The following is a 22,600-nucleotide window of genomic DNA, read 5'->3' as shown; positions in this document are numbered from 1 at the left end:
TCATATATAGACAACTGGTAGCAGCTCAAATTTGCTAGATTGTATAAATACTGAAATTAGATAACTATGTATTCAAGGCAAAGTGGTCTTAATGGGAAATTTTACTCTTTAACATCGACTGGGAGAGGCAGACAAGCCATAAAATTTGGTTTCTAGAGTGTTTCCCAGAGAGTTTTAGATTGTCATAAGGTTCTTCCTCAGAAGAAGGCTCGAATTGTCTTAATTCTACACTGCAACCCTCCTCTGCCTGGCCAAACGCGTCTTACTTTGAATAATTTCTCATATAACTCCTCTCGCTTACTTCAGGTCAAAGAGTTGTCTATCTCTGCATGGGCCCCAATTATACTTGTTTTATTGTGGGGTACATGTTCCAGTCCTACTTCAGTCCCTCCCCACAACTCTGTCATGTATATATTTATCAGTACATTGATGACATCATTGGTGCTGCTTCCCCCTCTTATCTCGGATTGGAAATATTTATCAGTGTGCTTTCAATTTCCATCCTGCTGTCACCTTCACCTGAGGCCATCCCTGACTTCTCAATTCCCTTCCGTAATCTTTCTGTTTCTGTTTCTGGAGATAGGCTCACCACTGAAATCCATTACAAACCCACCAACACCCACAGTTCCCTTGATTATATATCTTCTTAGAGAAGAAAGTGAGGACTGCAGATGCTGGAGATCAGAGCTGAAAATGTTTTGCTGGAAAACGCAGCAGGTCAGGCAGCATCCAAGGAACAGGAGAATCGTCGTTTCAGGCATAAGCCCTTCTTCAGGAAGAAGGGCTGAAGAAGGGCTTATGCCCGAAATGTCAATTCTCCTGTTCCTTGGATGCTGCCTGACCTGCTGCGCTTTTCCAGCAACACATTTTCAGTATATATCTTCTTACCCTGCTTCCTGTAAGTACTCTATTCCATTCTCCCAGTTTCTCTGTCACATCTGTTCTGATGATGCCATCTTCCTCGGGGGCCTTGAGCTTCCAGTTGGCTGCCACTTCAATACATCACCATGCTCCCATGCCAGTATTTCTGTCTCAGGCCTGCTGAAATGCGTCAGTGATGCTCAATTCAAGAAGCAACAACTATCTTCCACTTAAGGACCTTACAGCACTCAGGACTCAACATTGATTTTAATAATTTCAGAGTATGAATACCCCATCCTTGTCTGTTACCTACCACCACTAGCCTAGGTGCTACTATGAAATTTGTCACAGCCAACCCATTTGCAACTAGTCATAGTCCCCATTATCATCTATCTAGCTTTTCTTTCCTGTTCTACCATCACCCATCAACTTGTTTGCTTACCCTATTTTTCTGTCTCTGGGCTCCTGCTCCACCAATTTACTTGTTCCTTTTTCAACTTCTCCCCCACCATGTTCCACCACCTCCCTGGTCATTAGCATTGATAACACCTTTTCCTAGCTGCTTCTAGCTTTGAAGAAATATCACAGGACTCGAAGCATAAACTCTGTTTTCTCTCCACAGACGTTGCTATACTTCCCATTTCTCAAGCAGTCCAGCAAGTTATGGTTTTGTTTGTTTCAGCTTTCCAGTATCCATAGTTCTTTGTTTTACATTACCCTGCAATATGTCTCTCTCTTTGGCAATATTTAAGACTGTGTTTATCAAAATGCTGGGAAAATATATTCTGCTAACAGGATTGAAAAAACTAGGCATGTGGGAGTTCATGCATGAATAATGACACATGGGAATGATTGAGGGTTACGAAAGGAGCATACATTCCATGCACAGAGAAGTGCAGGATAAAAGTGAATGCAATGAGAGGAGGAGAGAAGTCAGAAAAAGCAGTGTGGAAGGCAGCAAGGAACTATGAATCAAATTACTGAGGAACATAATTTGAGGAAATGGTGGTTCTATCACTGAATAAATAATCCAGAGGCCCAGGTTAAAACATAGTTTCACCTCCCACCAAAATAGCTGATGGGATTTAAATTTGAGTTACAACTCTGGAAGATGAAGCTAACCCCAACTAATTCACTAACTTCCTTTAGGGGAGTAAATCTTCCATCTCTATCTGGTCTAGCTGGTTCACCACGCCTGATCTAGAGCAATATGATTGGCTTTTAACTGCCTTCAGAAATGGCCAAGCCAAGCCTTCAGCTCAAGGGCCATTAAGGATGAGCAACAGCTATTGTTCTTTCTAGCAACATCTCTATCTCATGAATATGTGAAAAAAAGTAAAATATTTTATGGATATATTAATAAATATATAAAAGATAGTTGTGATGGGAAATAGGACGAATAAAGGACAGACAGGTTAATATTCATATCACTGGAGAGTTGTAAATAAAAGCAGAAAGTGCAGGAGAAATTCAGGTCTGGGAACATTTGCGGACAGAGAAACAGAGTTAACATTTCCAAAGAAAACTCATTAACTATTTCTCTCTCCACAGATGTTCCCAGACCTGCTGAGTTTCTCCAGCACTTTTCCCCTTTATTTACAATCTCAATTTGCAGTATTTTGCTTTAACTGAATAGATATTGTATTGCAGAATCCCTACAGTGCGGAAAGAGGCCATTCATCCCGTTGAGTCCACACCGACCCTCCGAAAAGCACCCTACCCTATCCCTGTAACCCTCATTTATCTTATCTAAATCTCCTAGCCTACACATTCCTGGACACTTTCGGCAATTTAGCATGGCCAATCCATCTGCACATCTTTGGATTGTGGGAGGAAAACGAGGCACCCGGAGGAAATCCATGCAGGCATGGGGAGAATGTGCAAACTCTACACAAACAGTTGCCTAAGGCTGAATCAAATCCAAGACTAATGATTGGTGTCAGAGGACCAATGGCAGAATAAGTTTTTTGGGATGTAGTTATCACTGGCAGGATCAGCATTTGCTCCCTGTCTCTAATTCCCCTCGAAGTTATGGGCGATCTAGACCATTTCAGAGGGCAATTCAGTGTCATGTACGTTGCTCTGGTTCTAGATTCACATATAGATCAGATTACATAAGGACAGCAGATTTATGTCCCTAAAGAACGTTAGTGAACCAGACAAGTTGTTTTAGTGACAATCAACAGTGGTTGCTATTAGAACACCTTTTAATTCTGGATTTTACTGAATTCAAGTTTCACCATCTGCCACGGTTACAAAATAGGTTTCTAGCTCTTTTCAAAACAGAAAAGAGAATAGGAATTATGGATAGCTATTAAGGTTGGCAGAATATGGCAAGTGGTTTTTCCACAAGAATCAGTTGCGAGGCCATTGCTGTTTACAGTTTATATTAACAATTTGGATTTAGAATCAGAATCAGGGAGTTAATTTATTACTGTACATGATAGGTGTAAGTTTGGAAGGGGTAGAGAAACAAAACGAGCTAGTCACTGTAAAATCGCCATAGCATTTTAAAAAAAATGCCAAGCACCTGGTTTCTATTTCTAGCCTGTTAGTATTGTTAAGGGAAATTAAACTAAATCAATATTAAACCTTAGTAAGACAACACTTAGGCATGTGTTTTTCTGGTTGTCATATTATGCAAAATCATAGAATCCCTGCAGTGTGAAAACAGGTCCTTCGGCCCAACGAGTCCACACCGACCCGCTGAAGAGTAACCCATCCAGAGCCATTCCCCTACCCTATGATCCCCCCTGACTAATGCACCTAGCCTACACATCCATGAATACTATGGGCAATTTAGCATGGCCAATTCACCTCACCTGTTCGTCTTTGGATTGATGTGGTTGGCATGGACGGGTTAGACCGAAGGGTCTGTTTCCGTGCTTTTTGAGTCTGTTTCTTCTGAAATAAAGGAAGACTGAGGAATGACTGGATGAAGGACTTTACAGTTCTGGTAGATTTTAATGGTGTGGTTAGAGAGAGAATGTTTCCCAATATGAGGAGAATGGCCCTTAACTAAAGATAGGCTCTGGGTTTCAGAGGAATGGCAATCTCCACTCCATCATCTTTTATTACGAAAGAAGAAAGATCTGCATTTCTGAGAGAATGTTCCACTCAGGGCTCCCTCAAAAATGTGGAGCTATAACTTTCATTCTGAAAGTTCTTTTGTAGTGCGGAACTATCAGAGGAAGGCAAATCACACTCCTTTTTTGTAACAGTTGACTGCCATATTCTGAAATTTAAAGGTCCAGACATCTTCTTTAACAGCTGCTGTCAAAGGGTAAGTATATAGAAAACGTATATGATGTTAGGGTTCCAGAAAGGTGAAGTATCAGGATGGTAGGGTGCTGGGAGGCCAGGGGGGTAGGGTACCAGGTTGTAGGCTGCCAAATGGGAAGAAGATTTGCCAGAGTACAAATTGGCAATGGATCCAGGATCTTAATAGGTTTGCAGGCATAGGAGAATTGCACAGCAGAAATTTCAGTTTCCCAAACAATTCTTTTAGAGTTTGGGCATTGTCTAACCAGTGGAAAATCCAGGCCATTATATCCATTAGGGGATTCAGATGACACGTTTCAGCATCGGAATGATAAGTATGGAAATTAGTACCAATTGGTTGGAGCAAGAAGAGAAACAAAATTGAAGACAAAGTTCATAATGCATTTGAGATGGGATGGGGAGAACATAGTTATGATGTAAATAATATAAAGACTACTTTTTATTTTGTGTACTTTTAACTGTGGACTGAAATGGTAAGAAGACTGTTTTAAGAACCAAGGATTGTAGAATGTATTATTACACTTTTACAAAAAAATTATTGTTACTTTTGTAAGTGTTGTTTCTACTGCTGTTTTCTTTTTTCAAGCAATCGAGAAGGTCAGTTGTAGATGAGCTAGATCAAAAATAAGATTCAGTTGGCAATAAGTAGCTGATTGGTCTATGGAATGTTGGCCAGTTGTCGAAGGCAAAAAGCCTTTCTCAATCAATAGCTATGTGTTTGGCTGTTAAGACTGAAACAACTTGTGGATATGAATCTTCCATCAGAAGCCATGGGATTTCTGAATAGGCAAGAGTAGCTCTTTATCCTGCAAGCCTCAAGAAACCCAGTTTATTTCCCTATATCAGTTGCTGTGAGCCGTGGCTTTTAACCAACATGGCAGTGACTTTATAAATGTGAACCAGCTGTTTTGTGTGTCCTAAAATGCCTTTTTTTCATCAGTCTATGTCAGTGTGTATGTAGATGTTTTATATAGGATAACTTTTAATTAGAAGAGTTATGTTTTTACAGTTCATACTTGGGTAGCTATAGCTAGAATCTATTTACATGTAATAAATAGTAGTTCTTAAGTTCAGAAACCTGGTCCATGTTTTCTGTCAACCTGGGTCTAAAAGATTGGTAAATTTGAGAATTTTGCGTACATTGGTGAAATTTTTACCTTTTTAGGATGGCTTTCAGAATGGTGGGGATTGGTTCCCAGTGTGCTGTCCCATCGAAGTGTAACAATATAGAAAAAGAACTATAGAGAAAAGGTGATGGAGGTTCAAGTGGAGCATAAATACTGACATTGTGGCCTAATGGCCTGTTACTATGCTGTTTATCATATCCTATTGCAAATAGTTGGAACAGAAACCCTGTGTGCAAATTCTGATGCATTTGTAGCCATAGGCACAATCATGGAATACTGCAGCATAATAGGTAGTCATTTAGCCCAATATGTCTGAAATAGCTCTTTGAAAGCAATATCTGACTAGATCCATTTCCATTTTCTCCATTGCCCTGTAAACCTTTCCAATTTAAGTATGTGGTGAATTTAACAAGTAATTGGTGATTGATAGTTAACTGCAAGGCTTTGCTTAATGTTTAAACCAGGGAGGTAGATCTTGATTGGTCAGGGCCCTGAGAAATTAACCAGTGAATGACTATCACCTATTTTATTGAGTTGAAAAATATACAATATGCATTCTTATTCATTCTATCCACAAAGAATAGGTTCGTGTTTTTTAAATATCTACCAGTGTCGGGTGTCAAAACTACTCTGATTAAACCTTAATTTGAAATTTCAGGGCTGATTGAAGAAAGGGGTTTGAAATGATTAAAATATTCAGTAGTTATTTCAGATGGGAAACCAGAGCAAGACAGTATAAAGCATTTGAGGTAGGCCATTTATGAGTGAAATTAAATTGTACAGATCAACCATAATCAAATTTCTGACAAGCAAGTTTCAAAAGTTTTGAAAAATACAAAGATCCAGCTTGAAAGCACATCATTAAACTTCTGTACTAAAAGAACAGTAGATTGTACAAAAGTCTGAACAACAATCTACTGTTCTTTTAGTACAGAGGTTTAATGATATGCTTTGAAGCTGGATCTATGTATTTTTAAGACTGATGTGGAGCCCCAGTCTCAATGTTGTCGTACACTCACTCAATGTAATTCTGGCAACCTTGCATCTTGAGGCGATTCACTCATCAATTCTGTTGTCTGGTGTTGCTCAGGAGCCCCGCTTTGGCATGGCAGTTTCTAAAACGTTTACTGCAGTTGAAGGCTGAAGAAGTATAGGATCATGGCTTGTTTTCTTTGGTCATTTTAGCCAGCTCTGCTTTCTTTCCTTAACTCTTCTGATGTCCTTCTAAATAATCAGAACTGGCCATTGGTGACTGTCTCCCAGTTGTCTGTGTTAAACTCTGCAACTTTTGTGTTTCCCTGGAATGTATCCTTATATTATGGTCCAGTGGCCATTTCACTGTAAAGAGGTAATTGAGATATGAGTGAAATCCATCCATTGAACTTGGCTGAGCTGTCACTGTCATTATTTTTCTTACTAATTAGCACATACAGGCTTATCAGTATTGCAGTATTCTTCCATGGTCTAGTAACAAAGTAAACTATCCTTTTGAAATCCATCTTCGAGAATTCCTTAGCCACACAACAGTGGGCGCTTGATGACCAGGTCAAAACCATAGCAAAATGAATGACAATTTGGTGCATTTGTGCAAGTATGCTGTTTAAGGGAGCACTTTTCAAACTCAATCAATACAATGGAGGGTTTTCATGCTTTGAAGGCAGGTGGTCTTCTCAATGACTGTGGAATGGTGATTCCTTCTGACACTGTTATGGGCAGATGCAGTTGACAAGTAGATTGGCGGGCCTGAGGTCAAGTAAGTTTTTCCCTTTTAGTTGAGGGTCATGTCCTGTGTTACCATACAACTGTGGAGAAGGATGCAACTGACTCCTGCAAACTCTCCTATATGTTGCAACGTTTTCACATGCTCAAAAGTTGTTACGTTTCTCTCTTACCCTTGTTCTGATGAAAGATCTAAAATGGTAATGGTGTTTCTGCAGAGAGTCTGCCTGATATGTTGAGTATTCCCAAATATTTTGATTTTTATTTAAGATTTTCAGTACCCATGTTATCTTGCTTATGTTGTTTGTGATCCAGTCAGATCTAACAGTGGGTAGTTAAATAATTTTTCTGCACGATCTGCTGCAGGTTGCAGTCCCTTATGGGAGTCGAGATGAGGGTTGTACTGGGGGAACAGACAGCATGAGAGAGAGAGAGAGCGCGCATTGATTTTAATGAGAACTGGCATAAAAGGTGGCAGTGAGGACAATGTAAGAATTTTAAAGCTTTGTAAATCTCAGAACAAGTTAATGCTGGGTAGTAGAGCTTATTTCTCTGTGTTGCAGGTTTCATGTCTCAATACTGTTTGGATTTCCAAATCGAATGTGAAGCAGCGGCGTGGGCGAGCGGGCCGCTGCCAGCCAGGTACAGCCTACCATCTGTTCAGCAAAGAGAGGTTGGAGAAAATGGATGACTTTCCAATCCCAGAAATCATGCGCACTCCTCTGGAGAACATCGTGGTGCAGTCCAAAGTCCACGTTCCTGACATTACGGTTTGTGGTGGTTCACTACTTTTTGGGATTCCTTTCATCTTCCTTCTATAGGATTACAGCTGTGAAAGAAGGCCATTAACCTACAGTTGATTCAGCTATAATGTAGTATTTCCACTCCTGTGCAACGCCGCATTATAAGAAAATCGCGTAATAGCAGCACCATTTATACTATTGGAATCCCGTTATAACCGATACGATCTTTAAAAGTTTATGATATAGAAACAGTATCCCCAATTCATCAATCGTGTTATAGCAAATTCACATTAACAAAGCATGCATTATAATAGAATGGCCTGTATTTGTCCATGTTGATTCAATTAAACTAAGTGCTAGAGAAACTGAGCAAGTCCAGCTGCATCGGCTGACTCTCAGTTCCCTCGCTTAATCTAACCTGTTTTCTTCCCATCCCCATCCACTTCACTATGTTTTTCTTTTTTCTTTAACAAATATTTATCAATTTTCTAAGTTATTTTTGGTTTTTCTTCCTGGCTGGGCCTTTTCATGTCTTGACCTTCTCTGTGACCAAAAAAAAAGCATAAACCTTTCTTTGTACATGCAACTGAACTGTTTCTTTCTGGTTTGATCTCTGTAAATCTCCGTAGGCTGTTTCAAATCAATTGTGCTCTTGAAAGGCATTGGCCGAGTTTTTCCTCCTTGTGTTTATTCTATTAATTCAGGGTCTAGTTTTTGACTCACCTGTTACAAAATATTTTGGGACATTTTTCTGCAGTAACATTTACAATGGACAGGAAAAGTCTGGCTCCTGCAATGAACCTATCTCTTGTTATGGTGTTACATCCTAAAATTTAGACAGTTGAGGGATAAGTTTTTGAGGTCTTTAAATTGAGGATGTTGGTGAAGTAGATGCAACAGAACTATTTCCTCTTGTTCATTGTTTAAGTAAGTACTGAACCCCATTCATGAGTAAAATTAGGAAGCACCTTTTCACCTGAAGACTCATGGAAATCTGAACACTATTCCAAAAGGCTGTTAGTGCTTGGACATCTGAGATTTTTAGAATTAAAATCAAAGGAATTTTGTTAAGTAAGTGGACATTGAGCAATTGGTGGTAAATGGATCTGTGTCCCAGATCAGGTATGATTTAATTAAATAAAAGATATGTTATAATGCTGTGAAGGGCTCATTCCTGTTCTTGTGTCTGTAAATTATGACCCACCCACACTACTTGGCACACCTTTTCCTTCGAGGAGCTTAAACCCCAAGCTTAAAAAAAGTTAGGCCAATTTGGGACATTTGCATTCATCAGACCTTAAAAGGTATCCAAATAACTGGAGACATACCCAGGTTTCATTTATCGCATATAAAATGAATTTCTCTTGGTCACATTCAATTTCTCATCCCATCTCCTTTGAATACCTATTGTGAATTTGCTGACACTGTTTGTATTGCCAATTCATTACAGAAGTTGACAGTTGTGCGATATAGTACCTTGCACTTAGTTCAATAGTTGATTAAGTTATATCTGTCTCTCTGGAACTCTCTAATCTATCTAGCATGACTACTCGTGAAAACATTTTATTACCTAAGAAAATTCAACAGAATATCACAAATGTCACTGCTTTTCCACAGTAAAAAGTCCCAACTTGTTCGGGCTATTCAGAAAACTGAATGCCAATGGCTCTTGATTACGTATTTTCTAGGGCCTCTGCATAATTCACCATTGGAGGGGGCCATATCTCCCCTATGCAAAGCAAAAATGAGAAGGTTTTTTTTAATTACAGAAAGTTCTTTAAGACATTAAAATACTCACCTAGAAACAGTGGTAGCAAAATCAATAATAACTTAGGAAATAGGTAAATATTGGTAAAAGGAAAATTAAAACATGGGGAAGAGGTTGACAGTTAGAAGAGAATAAGGAGATTAGACAAGAGATGAAACCCAAAAAGAATCTGCAAAGTACTTTCCCACCCCTCTTCTGTTCCGAAGACTGACCTTGGACTGACAATGTTAACCCTGTTTGTCTCTCTCAACCAAGAACATCTGCAGGAACCAACACTTGAATTTATGTTTCTCATTTAAATCCGATGATGATCTTGGAAGATATCATGGTGATTTTTCAGTCCATAGCATAGAGTGCTAAACTTGAGTTTTGCTGCCGCAGTGCTCCCATTCTCATCTAGGTTGGTTGTTTCAGTGTGGTCCACTAATCCTGTGTATAGCTGTATGGTGAAATAATTTTTACCAGTATCTCCCACCTCTGAATCAGAAGGTTCCAACTTCACATCCTGGTGTAGCACTTGAGCAAAACAGCCATGTCTGACACTGCAGTGCTGCGCTGTCATGAGATGTTAAACCGAGCCTTGTCTGCAGGCTCAAGTGGACATCTCGGAATCCATGACACTATTTCAGAAAAGGTGTATGGGCGTTACCTCTATAATGTCACAAAAAGTAATTGTCTAGCCATTAACACATTAGTGTTTGTGGAAATTGACTTCTGTATTTCCTGCATTGTAACAGTGACTAAACTTCAAAAAATGCTTCATTGGCTGTAAGGTACTTTGGGAATGTCTGGTGTTTTGAAAAGTACTGAATAAATGCAAGTATTTTTATCTACGTGAGGAAATGTAAATGGAGTCTTAATTTTTTTTTCCAATTTGGTCTCTTTCCCACGCACCCGCTTTAATTTTTCAGGCTTCAGATTTTCTGTCAAAAGCAATGACTAGTCCAAATCCTAAAGCTGTCAATGAGGCTGTGCGGGTACTACAGGAGATAGGTGAGTGCAAGAAGTCTGGAAATTTGCCACTGAGGAAGGGTGCTGCAAAACATGTTCAAACATGTCTGGGAAAGAACTTGCATAATTAGGCCTCTACATTAATCCTTAATAGCACAGAAGACTTAATGAAATGTTAAGTCATACTGACCAGGAGCTTTGCAGATTTACTTTCCATCCTGCGCTGAGTTGGTTTTATTAATGTTGATCAGGGTTCCCACTAAAAATGTGACCCCTGTGCAGTTTTGTGCAGTACTGGATAGGATATAGCCATGCTTTCTCAACCCATTTCAGGGATCATTGAGCCTTTTACCATGAAGAATGAGAGATTCTGCTTGTCTTGGCTGTGCTAATGGAAGTTGAGGATTGTACTAGAATTGGTCTCAGTATCAAGAGGAATCCCATCTGTAAAATAAAATCAGTTGAGCTCATTCATGACTTTTTAAAATAAAATTCTCCTCGCAGTGTATTAGTTAAAACATTGCCACTGCCAAGTCAGTGTGTTGCCCCTAAAATACAGGTCTTTCTCCTTCAGTATCACAACATGCTTGGAGTGGATTTTGTGATTGTTGTTTTCAACTACAAATTAATTCAAAAGGAATATTTTTATTAAGTGAGTGAGTAAGTGCAGTTTCATTTCTAAGCTATGCTGAACTAAAGGACCAAATTTTGATCTCTGGTCTATCCTGAGTCTGGATCTTTGCCAGAGTTGAGGTACTGAAATTGACATCAATGAAGTGACAATGAGGCTTTCAAGAGGATTTGAATGTCGGGGGAGTACAAGTTTGTTTGGAAATTTCTCTCACATTGTAAGGTCTAGTAAGGCAAAGTTACATGTATGAGTGAAACTTGAGGCAATTAAGCTTTGTTTCAGTCAGTATGTTTCACAATAGAGAGCAGAGAAATTCTTGATTCTAATGCTGCAGATGTAAGAAGCATTAATTATTATCATCAGATCCAACACACTTCAGTAATATATGATGTTAGTAGTATTACTAAAAGAAATGCATGAGGTAAATTCAACAGTATATCTCCCTTCCTGTCTTACTGCAGGGGTACTTGATGAATATGAATCTCTCACTTCCCTCGGACAGCGCCTGGCCCACATCTCCACAGACCCCAGGCTGGCAAAGGCGATCGTCATGGCCTCCATTTTCCGCTGTCTGTCCCCCGTGTTAACAGTTGTTGCATGTCTGACTCGAGATCCATTTGTGAACAGTTTGCTGAACAGGTCTGAAGTTATGAAGGTAGGAAAAGAGATCAAATGATGATGCAAATGTATCTGAGCGTATCTTTTATTATTTTCTTGTTATTGTGATGTGGAATGTAGCATATCATTGTATTTCCTTGATTGTGATGGTGTATAGGTATGAGCTAATGTTAGAGGTACTGGGGGAGCTGATGAAGGAATAATGTTTTTTTCACTGTTTTTGATCTCCATTGTTTTATATGCCCCACCTTTCATTTATCATGGCTAATTCAGCTAGCCTATCATCCCTGGACACTGCAGACAATTTAGCAAGGCCAGTCCATCTAACCTGCTCATCTTTGGATCATGGGAGGAAACTAGAGGATCCAGCAGAAACATGCTAAGACACGGGGAGAATGTGCAAACTCCACACAGACAGTGGCCCAAGCTAGTATTGAATCTGGGTCCTTGGCACTGTGAAGCAGCGGTGCTAACCACTGAGCCATTATGCCACCCACTCCTCACCTCTTTTATGGCCCTCTTTAATTAAAAAAAACTTTCTCTATGCCCAAGCTCCGCCATTCAATGAAATCATTGCTGATCTGATAATCCTCACCTCCACTTTCCTGCCTTTTCCTCCATGGTTATTGATTCTGTTGCTGATTAAAAATTTATCTGTGTTAACAATGATCCAGCCACTACAGCCCTCTCTAATAAAGAATTCCACATATTCACTACCTCCAAGAGAAGAAATTCCTCATCTTTTTCTTAAATGGATAATGCCTTATTCTAAGATTATGCCCTCTGTACCTAGATTCTTCCACAAGAGGAAACGATATTTCCGCAACTACTCTCTCATACCACCATCTAAGAATTTTTTCAATAAGGTTGGCTCTCATTATTTTAAACTCCAATGAGTACAGCCTCAACCTGTACTAATAAGAAAATCCCTCCATCCCTGGGGTCAACATAGTGAAACTTCTCTGGACTGCCTCGAATGTCAGTACATCTTGTCTTAGGTAAGGAGACTAAAACTGTGCAGAGTAGTCTTGGTGTGGTTTAATTAATTCTCTGTATAGTTTTGGCAAGGTTTTCCTATTTTTATACTTCATTCACTTTGAACTAAACACCAACATTCCATCTGCCTTTCCTGTTATCTCTTGAATTTAGATGTAAGCTTTTGCGATTTACATATGACTTCTCCAAATCCCCCTGTGCAGTATCTTTCTTCAGTCTCTCTCCATTTAAATATATTTAACTTTTCTAATCTTGCTCACATTTACTCACATATGTTCCATCTGCCTGGTTTATGACCACTCACTTAATTTGTCTATACCCGCCTTTGTCAACCTTACCACTTGCATCCCACCAATTTTTGTGTCATTGCAAACTTGGCTACAGGATATTCACTTCCTTCACCCAGTCAAGTATTTATTCTAACACTGTTGTAAACCAAAGTGGAAATAAACCCAGTTTTTTCAACCTTTCCTCATAAGATAGCCCACTTATTGTAGGTATTAATCAAGTAATCTTGTGTTAACCTCATGCTAATCTCCTTTCTGTCTTAGGCCTGCAGTGGTCCAGTGGAGCTCAATGCAAGCTGGAAAAATAGCATCTAATTTTCTCCTTAGGCACTTTATAGTTTCAGGACTCAACATTAAGCTCAGGAACTTCTGAGTTTGACTGCACTCCATTATTTGGTTCCTGTTCTCCCCCCACCCCACTGATTTTACATGGGGTTACTTTCAGCAAAACCAATTTATTTTCAATTATTCAAACCTTCAGCATCAACTTTTGTAATAGTATCTATTCTCCACTAACATTAGCACTCCTTATGTCTTTTGCTCTGGATGTGTTTACTATTTGTTTTGTTTGTTCCTCCTCCCCATTCATCAATAGTATAAAAACCATTATTTTCTAGCCCTGTTCCATTTTGACAAAGTTATATCAGACTTCATGTTAACTTTGTTCTTCTCCCCTCTGTTACTGCCAGACTTGCTCAATTTCTTCAGTAGTTTGTTTTTATTTCAGATTTCAAGCATCCACAGTACTTGAATATAAAAACAATCAAGTAAACCTCCTTTAAACAGCCTTCAGTGCACACAACACACACAATATTGGTGTATGTTTATGTGTGAGGTGTACACATATGTTTATGCTTATGGTATATGTGTGTATTTGTGCATTTGGTTTCTGTGTGTAAGTCTGAGGGTATTCCCACTAACTCATCAGACTCAATTTTTCATGTCATAGCACTGCAGAACTCCTTCAACCTGAGATTCACTGAGTTGTCATTCCAGGAGTAGTCAACTCTATCCAGAAATTCATAACATCTGGACCTGTGGTAGTAGTTAAGAAATTAAGTCGGACTCCAATTTCAGTTTGTACAATGAAACCAGGATACGCTCTCCGCTAACTCTGTTTACTAATACTTTATCTTTCATTGAACTCTCTGGAAAGAAATTAAATCTTCCTTCAGCAAAAGAGTTTGAGTGACTCCTGTATACTTTAATATAGTTAGGGGTTTAGCTGCATTGTTTTAAAACAAATTGAGAGATGTTCCTTGTAGTATTTGCCTCTGATTTCCCAGATGTGGTTAAAGCTTTAATTTGATCAATTATATTTTCCTGTTGAGGTCCCTTTTCAGACTCTGTTATGAACCACAATAAGTCCCATTGACTTCCCTTGAAACTTAAAGCATTCGAAACAAAGATGCCTTACTTTATTACAGTGGAAAAACTTAGACCTTTGATTTTCACTTTCCTTTCTCTGCTCTGGCTACTGCCTTTCAATCTCCCATACTGCATCCTTTTTTTGGGTGTGATGGGATAAAGGTTTAATTTTATGGATCAGCTTATAATTGTCAGCCTTTACTATTGTGTGTCTGGCAGTTGCAACCCTCTGATCTTCAACAAGGCTTTTTATTTCAAAATATAAGTTTTTAAATTCTCCTAAGTGAATGATCGGCTTGAGAAGAGGGTGTTGGGTTGGGCTATCATTAGCATGGAAATGCACCAAGAACAGTTAATTGTCAATTTTAATTCTCATAAAAGGCTAATAGATTCTGATTGATCATGGTGTTGTAATGGGGATGCAACAGAGGTTGGCAATTTCAGTGATCCTTTTTTAATTGAAAAGAGTTAATTTATGGATGAATTCATTTTGTCTACGTAAAATAGAGTCCTGTGTGTCGAGATATGTGGTTTCTAGCCTATGCAAATTTATCACACTGCAAACCCAAGTGAGAGTTTATGAAACTGCTTTCTGACAACCAACCAGTTATTACCCCATATAACAGCGATCCTACTTTGCATAATTGCTTAATATGCGGAACCTTGACGAATATCTTCTGCAAATGTAAGTTCAGAATGTCAACATGCTTCCACAGTGCATGTTACTCATAGAAACCAGGAGCAAGAGTAGGCCATTCAGCTCTGTGAGCCTGTTCCGCCATTCAGTATGATCGTAGCTGATTCTGTATCTCAGTATCATATTGTGTTTCCTTCCCATACTCCTTGAATACCTTTAAAATCTAAAAAAAATTTGTCTATCTCTTGAATATATTCAGTAACCTATCCTCCACAACCATCTGTGGTTAAGAATTCCACAGGTTCACTACTCTTTGAATAAATAGGTTTTTCTTCATCGCTGTGTCCCACGGTTCTCGACTCCCCAACCAGAGAAAATGTCCCTGTATCAGTTCTGAAGAAGGGTTACTGGACTTATAGAGTCATAGAGATGTACAGCATGGAAACAGATCCTTCAGTCCAACCTGTCCATGCCGACCAGATATCCCAACCCAATCTAGTCCCACCTGCCAGCACCCGGCCCATATCCCTCCAAACCCTTCCTATTCATATACCCATCCAAATGCCTCTTAAATGTTGCAATTGTTCCAGCCTCCACCACATCGTCTGGCAGCTCATTCCATACACGTACCACCCTCTGCGTGAAAATATTGCCCCTTAGGTCTCTTTTATATCTTTCCCCACACACCCTAAACCTCTGCCCTCTAGTTCTGGACTCCCCGACCCCAGGGAAAAGACTTTGTCTATTTATCCTATCCATGCCCCTCATAATTTTGTAAACCTCTATAAGGTCATCCCTCAGCCTCCGATGCTCCAGGGAAAACAGCCCCAGCCTATTCAGCCTCTCCCTGTAGCTCAGATCCTCCAACCCTGGCAACATCCTTGTAAATCTTTTCTGAACCCTTTCAAGTTTCACAACATCTTTCCGATAGGAAGGAGACCAGAATTGCACGCAGTATTCCAACAGTGGCCTAACCAATGTCCTGTACAGCCGCAACATGACCTCCCAACTCCTGTACTCAATACTCTGACCAATAAAGGAAAAGCATACCAAACGTCGCCTTCACTATCCTATCTACCTGCGACTCTACTTTCAAGGAGCTATGAACCTGCACTCCAAGGTCTCTTTGTTCAGCAACACTCCCTAGGACCTTACCATTAAGTGTATAAGTCCTGCTAAGATTTGTTTTCCCAAAATGCAGCACCTCACATTTATTTGAATTAAACTCCATCTGCTACTTCTCAGCCCATTGGCCCATCTGGTCCAGATCCTGTTGTAATCTGAGGTAACCCTCTTCGCTGTCCACTACACCTCCAATTTTGGTGTCATCTGCAAACTTATTAACTTGAAATGCTAACTCTGCTTTCTGTCCACAGATGCTGCCAGATCTGCTGACTTTCTCCAGCAATTTCTGTTTTTAGCTCCCTGCATCTAGTCGGCCCAGTCGTTAGAATTTTATGTTTCAACCAGATCTCCTCCCATCCTTCTGAACTCTCATGAATACAAACCCCCAGTCAAACCAAATTGTTATTCATAGGATAGCCCTGCATCCTAGTATCAGCCTAGTGAACCTCTGCTGTGCTCCATTGATAAGTATATCCTTTCTCGGGTAGGGAGAACAAAACTGCACACAATACACAGGTAAAGTCTCATCAGAGCCCTTTATAATTGCAGTGAGGTATCTCTACTTCTGGGCTCAAATCCTCTTGCAACAAAGTGCAGTAACTCTTGGTTGTTTGCTGCACCTACCTGTTGATTTTCATTGACTGTTGCACAAGGGCATACAGATCTTTTTTTACATTCATATTATCCGATATAGCACCAGTTACATAATACTCTTACTTTCAGTTTTTTACACCAAAATGTATAACTTTGGGTTGAATGCTTCAAAGAATTCCAGTAAATTAATTAAGCAGAATTTCCTCGTGACCTGAGTTCCTCCAGTGCTCAGTTATAAACTCCTCAGCTCTTCCACGGCCAACATCATGCTCACTCGCCTATAGTTTCCTGCTTTCTGCTTTCTTCCTTTCTCAAATGGAGGGGTTGTATTTGCTATTTACCAGTCTAATGAAACTTATCCTAAATCTAATGATTTTTCAAAGATTAATACCAACACATTTACCATCTCATTAGCCACCTCTTTTTAAGACCCTAGGATGAAATCCATCTGGATCTAGAGACTTGGCTTAACCTGCAGGTCCATCGGACTACTCAGTGTTACTTCCCTAGTGATTATAATTTCACTAAGTTCCACTCTACATTCAACCTCCAAATTTACATTTTTATTGGGATATTTTTGCATCCTCTGTCATGAAGAAAGAAGAAAACTACTTATTGATTACGCCCGTCATTTCTTTATCATTAACTATTAACTCCCATTCTCACTTTACTTCCCCTTTTCCTTTTTAGGAAAACTTTGGCTATCTGTTTTTTCATTTCTAGCCAGCTTTCCAACATACTCTAAGTTATTAGTCCTGATTAACCTTTGAGTTATTCTCTGCCTTTTCTTGTATTATGACCTGTCATTTGTCCTGCCTGTTACCTTTGCGCAATTGTATGCTTTTTCCTCAACTTTGATCTTCTCATTAACTACTTTAGTTAACTACGGATGGAGAGTCCACCCCTTGGAGCTTTTATTTATAGTAGGAATGTGCTTATTCTCAGTATTTGGAAATAGCCCAGTCTGTCACTGCTTGTCCACTGATCTACCTGTTAGTTTAACATCCCAGTTCATTTCAGCTGGTTCAGCTTTTATAGCCACACAGTTTCCCTTTTCTAAATTTTAAATGCTAGCCTTTATCTCTCTCTTCTCCCCTTCAAACCAGATATAAAATGCAATCATACTGTAATCTCTGCTACCTTTCCTCTGAATCGTTAATCCTGTTGTTTTCTACAATACAGGTCACTCTACTATAACATGCGTTTCATTAACTGAAACTGTATCACGATTGATGAATTGCGGACACTGTTTCTAGAGCACAAACTTTAAAAATGTATTTTAGCTGTAATGCGATTACATTGCCAACACTATACAGAAAAATTATGCTTTAGAAACAGTGCTTAATGTGGGGTTGCACAAGAATGCTACTATTACATTGTAGAAGAACTACCTGTACCAATATTTTTGATTCACTCGGTCATTCACCAAGGTAAAGTCAATTCTTGCTATGGAAATGGGGATAATGGTTGGATACTAAATTTCAAAGGGTCTATGTCCTATTGCAAGGACAGGCAGAGGGCAGGGTGGAGTGGGGGGTGTGGGTGGAGGATGTTGCCTTGTTGGTAAGAAATGAAAAGAAATCAATAGCGAGAAATGTTATTGAGTTAGAAGGTGTAGAATCTGTGTGAATAGAGTTGAGGAACCTCATAAGAAAAAGCGACCCCAATGGAAGTTGTGTGCAGACCTCCGAGGATTCAGGATGTGGGGAAGAAAGGCACTACTACCATAATTATGGAGCACTTCAATATGCAGGTGGACTGGAAAAATTAGATTAGTAGCGGACCTCAACAAAAAGAATTCATAGAATTCTGGTATGGTGGCCCAGTGATTAGCACTGCTGTCTCACAGCACCAGCGACCTGGGTTTGATCCCAGCTTCGGGCAACTGTCTGTGTGGAATTTGCTAATTCTGCCTGTGTCTGCATGTGATTCCTACCACAGTCCAAAGATGTGCAGGTTAGGTGAATTGGCATATTAAATTCACCAAAATGTTCAGGGACGTGTTGGTTATTTGTATTAGTCAGGGAAAATGTCAAGTTCTAGGGTAGGGGAATGGGTCTAGGTGAGATGTTCTTCAGAGAGTTGGTGTGGACTTGTTGGGCCAAATGACCTGTTTCCACACTGTAGGGATTCTGTGAATTTGTGGAATGTATCAGATTGTGGTAGGTTGTGGTAGAATCCACTAGGAACAGGCAATTCTGGATTTGTGATTTGTAATGGGGCAGAAGTGATTAGGGAGATTAAGGTGAAGAACTCCACCAGGCAGTGACCATAATTTTATAGAACCACAACTATTCATGTTATACGTTGGTGATCTAGACAAAGGAATTGAGGGCACTGTTGCTAAATTTGTAAATTACATAGATAAGTGGAGGAGCAAGTAGTGTTGAGGAAGCAGAGGCTGCAGAAGGACTTGGACAGGCTGAGAGTGGAAAACGAAGTGGTAGACGGACTACAATGTGGGGCAATGCGTAAGGTTATGCACTTGGATAGTAAAAATAGAGGCATAGACTATTTTCTAAATGTGGAAAGGTTTCAGAAATCTAAAGTACAAGGCGATTTGGGAGTCCTAATTCAGGATTCTATTAATGTTAACATTTAGGTTCACTTGGCAGTTTGAAAGGCAAATACAGTGTTGGCATTCCTTTCAAGAAGACTGGAATACAAGAGCAAGGATTTATTGCTGAGGCTCTATATAAGGCTCTGGTCAGACTACATTTGGATTATTGTGAATAGTTTTGGGCCTTGTATCTAAGGAAGGGTATGCTTGCATTGGAGTGTCCAGAGGAGTCATCTCAGGAATGAAGGGCATGTCATATGAGGAGTGATTTTGGATTGAATTTGGGTTGATTGAAACGTAAAGAATACTGAGAGGCCTGCATCGAGTGGATATGGAGAAGATGTATCTACTAGTAGGAGACTTGGACCTAAGGACACAACCTCAGAATGAAGGGACGACCCTTCAGAACTGCGATGAGGAAGAGTTTCTTCAGCCTGAGGGTAGTTAATTTGTGGAATTCATTACAGAGGACTGTGGAGGTCAAGTCATTGAGTATGTTTAAGGTAGAGCTATGTTCTTGATTGATAAGGTGGTCATCCCAGAATTATCCCAACTTCTCTAATCTTTGCAAGTCCCTGTACAAATCCAGATTCTGCCTTGTTCTTTAGGCAAAAGCATGTCTGAGTGGGGACAGCCGAAGTGATCATGTGGCTTTTATTAAAGCTGTTGAAGGCTGGAAGAAAGTCCTGCAGGAGAGAGATGCGGACTGCAAGAAAGAGTACCTAGAAGAGAACATGCTATATGGCCCAAGCCTCCGCTTCATTCACGGTAGGTTGGACAGCCACAAGTATACATGTTAGAGGTGACCAATTAGTTTCCTATGAGCAGAAGAGCTGGAGTAGATCATTTGTGCCTTTTCTCATTCAATAAGCTCATCTGCTACCTCAGCTCAAGCTTTTACACCATCTGCTTATCCCTTAATTCGTTTAGCGCCGAAAAATCTATTTAACGTCTATCTTGATTTTACCCAATGATTGAAGAACTGTGGCTTTCTGAGTTAGGGAAGTCACAAGATTTGTAATGCTTTAAGTGATTATATTTGCCTCATCTCCAACCTAAAGGATTGACCCCCTTTTTCTAAACTGTGACTTCTGCTCTAGATTTCCCAGTCAGAGAACATTTTCTGAGCTTCTAACCTGACAAAAACCTTAAGACTTGTATAAGATTCATTTAAGTTATCTGTCTTTCTTTCTAAACTACAAGAAATATGGAACTAGTCAACCCATTTCTGCTCAGGCCACAATCTCCTCATCACACAATTAGTCTCATGAATCTATTGCATTACTTCTGGGGCAAGTATATCCTTCCTTGCATGAGGACACCAAAATTGCATGCATTACTCCAGGTGTAGTCTGAATAATAACTGGTGAGCATTTTTAATCAACCTGTTCAAATATGCCATGACACACCTTGGAACATGTGGGATCCGAACTACAGTCTTCTAGTTTAGAGGTCGAGACACTGCCACTATGCAGCAAGAATCCTTTCATCGAAACTTAAATAATTGCAATTAGCCTCTTTACCTTCAAGCTCCAACACTGACAACAGAACCTCATATACTGTTTCACTTCCTAATTGTTTGATATACCTGTATATGAATTTTCTGAGATTGGTGTGCAAGAACACCTAGGTCTCGTCTCATTGGAAACGTTTCCTTGTTTCTTGTCATTCAAATACTAAGTGGGTAATTGTATTCCATCTGCTATATTCTTGCGTATTCACTGAACCTGTCCAAATCTCATTGTCACCTCTTGGTATCAATGCCACCAATTACTTGCCCATCTAACTTGATATTATCAGCAAACTTGAATATTTACACTCAGCCCCCTCATTCAAATCTTCAGTATAATTTGTAACTATCTGAGGCCTAACTACTGATCTTTCCAGTCCCTAGAATATTGCAAATATTGCAGCCTGACAACTCCTGAAAATGGCTCATTTAATCCTACCTGAAAATTCCTGATGAAGGGCGTATGCTTGAAACGTCGATTCTCCTGCTCCTTGGATGCTGCCTGACCTGCTGCGCTTTTCCAGCACCACACTTTTGACTCTGATCTCCAACATCTGCAGTCCTCACTTTCTCCAAACTGAAAATGGCTCATTCATTCCTAGTGTTTTATATCCATTAACCTCAATGCATACTAATTTATTATATTCAATCCTTAATTTTATACAATAATCTTTGAAACTTTATCAATTTACAAGGATGTTGTCAGGGTTGGAGGATTTGAGCTATAGGGAGAGGCTGAATTGGCTGGGGCTGTTTTCCCTGGAGTGTCGCAAATTGAGGGGTGACCTTCTAGAGGTTTGTAAAATCATGAGGGGCATGGATAGGATAAATAGGCAAAGTCTTTTCACTGGGTTGGGGGGAGTCTAGAGCTGTGTTAGTAGCAGTGTTCCACAGGGATCAGTGCTGGGTCTAGTTTTGTTTGTCATTAAATAAATGCTTTAGATGGGAATATAGAAGGCATGGTTAATAAGTTTGCTGATGACACCAAAATTGGTAGTATGGTGGACAATAAAGAAGGTTATCTAAGATTACAAAGAGATCTTGATTGGGTTAATGGGCTAAGGAGTGGCAGATGGAGTTTAATTTGGATGAATGCGAGGTATTGCATTTTGGTAAAACAAACCAGGGCAGGGCTTAGACAACTAAAAGTAAAGCCTTGAGTAGTATTGCAGAGCAGAGCGATTTAGGTACATAATTCTTTGAAGTTTGCGTCACATGTAGGCAGGTTATTTAAGAAGGCATTTAGCACGCTTGCCTTCATTGCTCAGATTGATGAGTATAAGAATTGGGATGTTATGTTGAGGTTGTATAAGACCTTGGTGAGGCCTCTTCTGGAGTACTGTATCCAGTTCTGGTCGTCATACGAAGGATACTGTCAAGCTAGAGTGGGTTCATGAAAGATTTACCAGGATATTGCTGGGAATGAAAGGTTTGGGTTATAGGGAGAAGCTGGATAGTCTGGGATTTTATTCATTGGAATGTAGGAAGTTGAGGGGTGACTTTATGGAGTTTTTAAAAGTCATGAGAGGTGTAGATAAGGTGAATAGCAGGTGTCTTTTCAGGACTAGGGGGCATATTTTTAAGGTGAGATGAGAAAGATTTAAAAAACACATTAGAGGTAACTTTTTTTTAATAGTGATTTGTGGTTGGAATGAACTTCCAGAGGAAGTGGTGGATGTTCGTACTGTTACGACATTTAAAAGACAGTTGGATAAGTACATGAAGAAGAAGGGTTTGGAGGGATATGGGCAAAGAGCAGGCAAGCGGACTGTTTAGTTTGGGATTATGATTGGTGTGGACTGGTTGAACTGAAGGGTCTGTTT

At 39.7% G+C, this 22,600-nt stretch overlaps 1 protein-coding gene across 3 annotated transcripts in view; it reads left to right on the top strand.

Annotated features, from left to right (window-relative positions):
• The window catches only part of dhx30 (DEAH (Asp-Glu-Ala-His) box helicase 30), an 88,174-nt gene that overhangs the window by 44,608 nt on the left and 20,966 nt on the right, over positions 1 to 22,600 (top strand). For 2 of the 3 annotated variants that reach the window (XR_006311373.1, XM_043687996.1), the window contains exons 12-15: positions 7,553 to 7,759; positions 10,412 to 10,493; positions 11,544 to 11,737; positions 19,876 to 20,035. Coding sequence is in view for 2 of the 3 variants with exons in the window: in XM_043687996.1 (XP_043543931.1) it covers positions 7,553 to 7,759; positions 10,412 to 10,493; positions 11,544 to 11,737; positions 19,876 to 20,035 (643 nt within the window). In the remaining variant the exon portion in view is untranslated. Of the gene's footprint in view, positions 1 to 7,552; positions 7,760 to 10,411; positions 10,494 to 11,543; positions 11,738 to 12,493; positions 12,633 to 19,875; positions 20,036 to 22,600 lie in introns of those variants that run through there. The other variant, XM_043687997.1, reaches the window with a different exon arrangement.

Source organism: Chiloscyllium plagiosum, chromosome 4 (genome assembly GCF_004010195.1).
Source record: "Chiloscyllium plagiosum isolate BGI_BamShark_2017 chromosome 4, ASM401019v2, whole genome shotgun sequence".
Taxonomy (NCBI): Eukaryota; Metazoa; Chordata; class Chondrichthyes; order Orectolobiformes; family Hemiscylliidae; genus Chiloscyllium; species Chiloscyllium plagiosum.
This window is presented reverse-complemented; position numbering and strand designations above follow the sequence as displayed.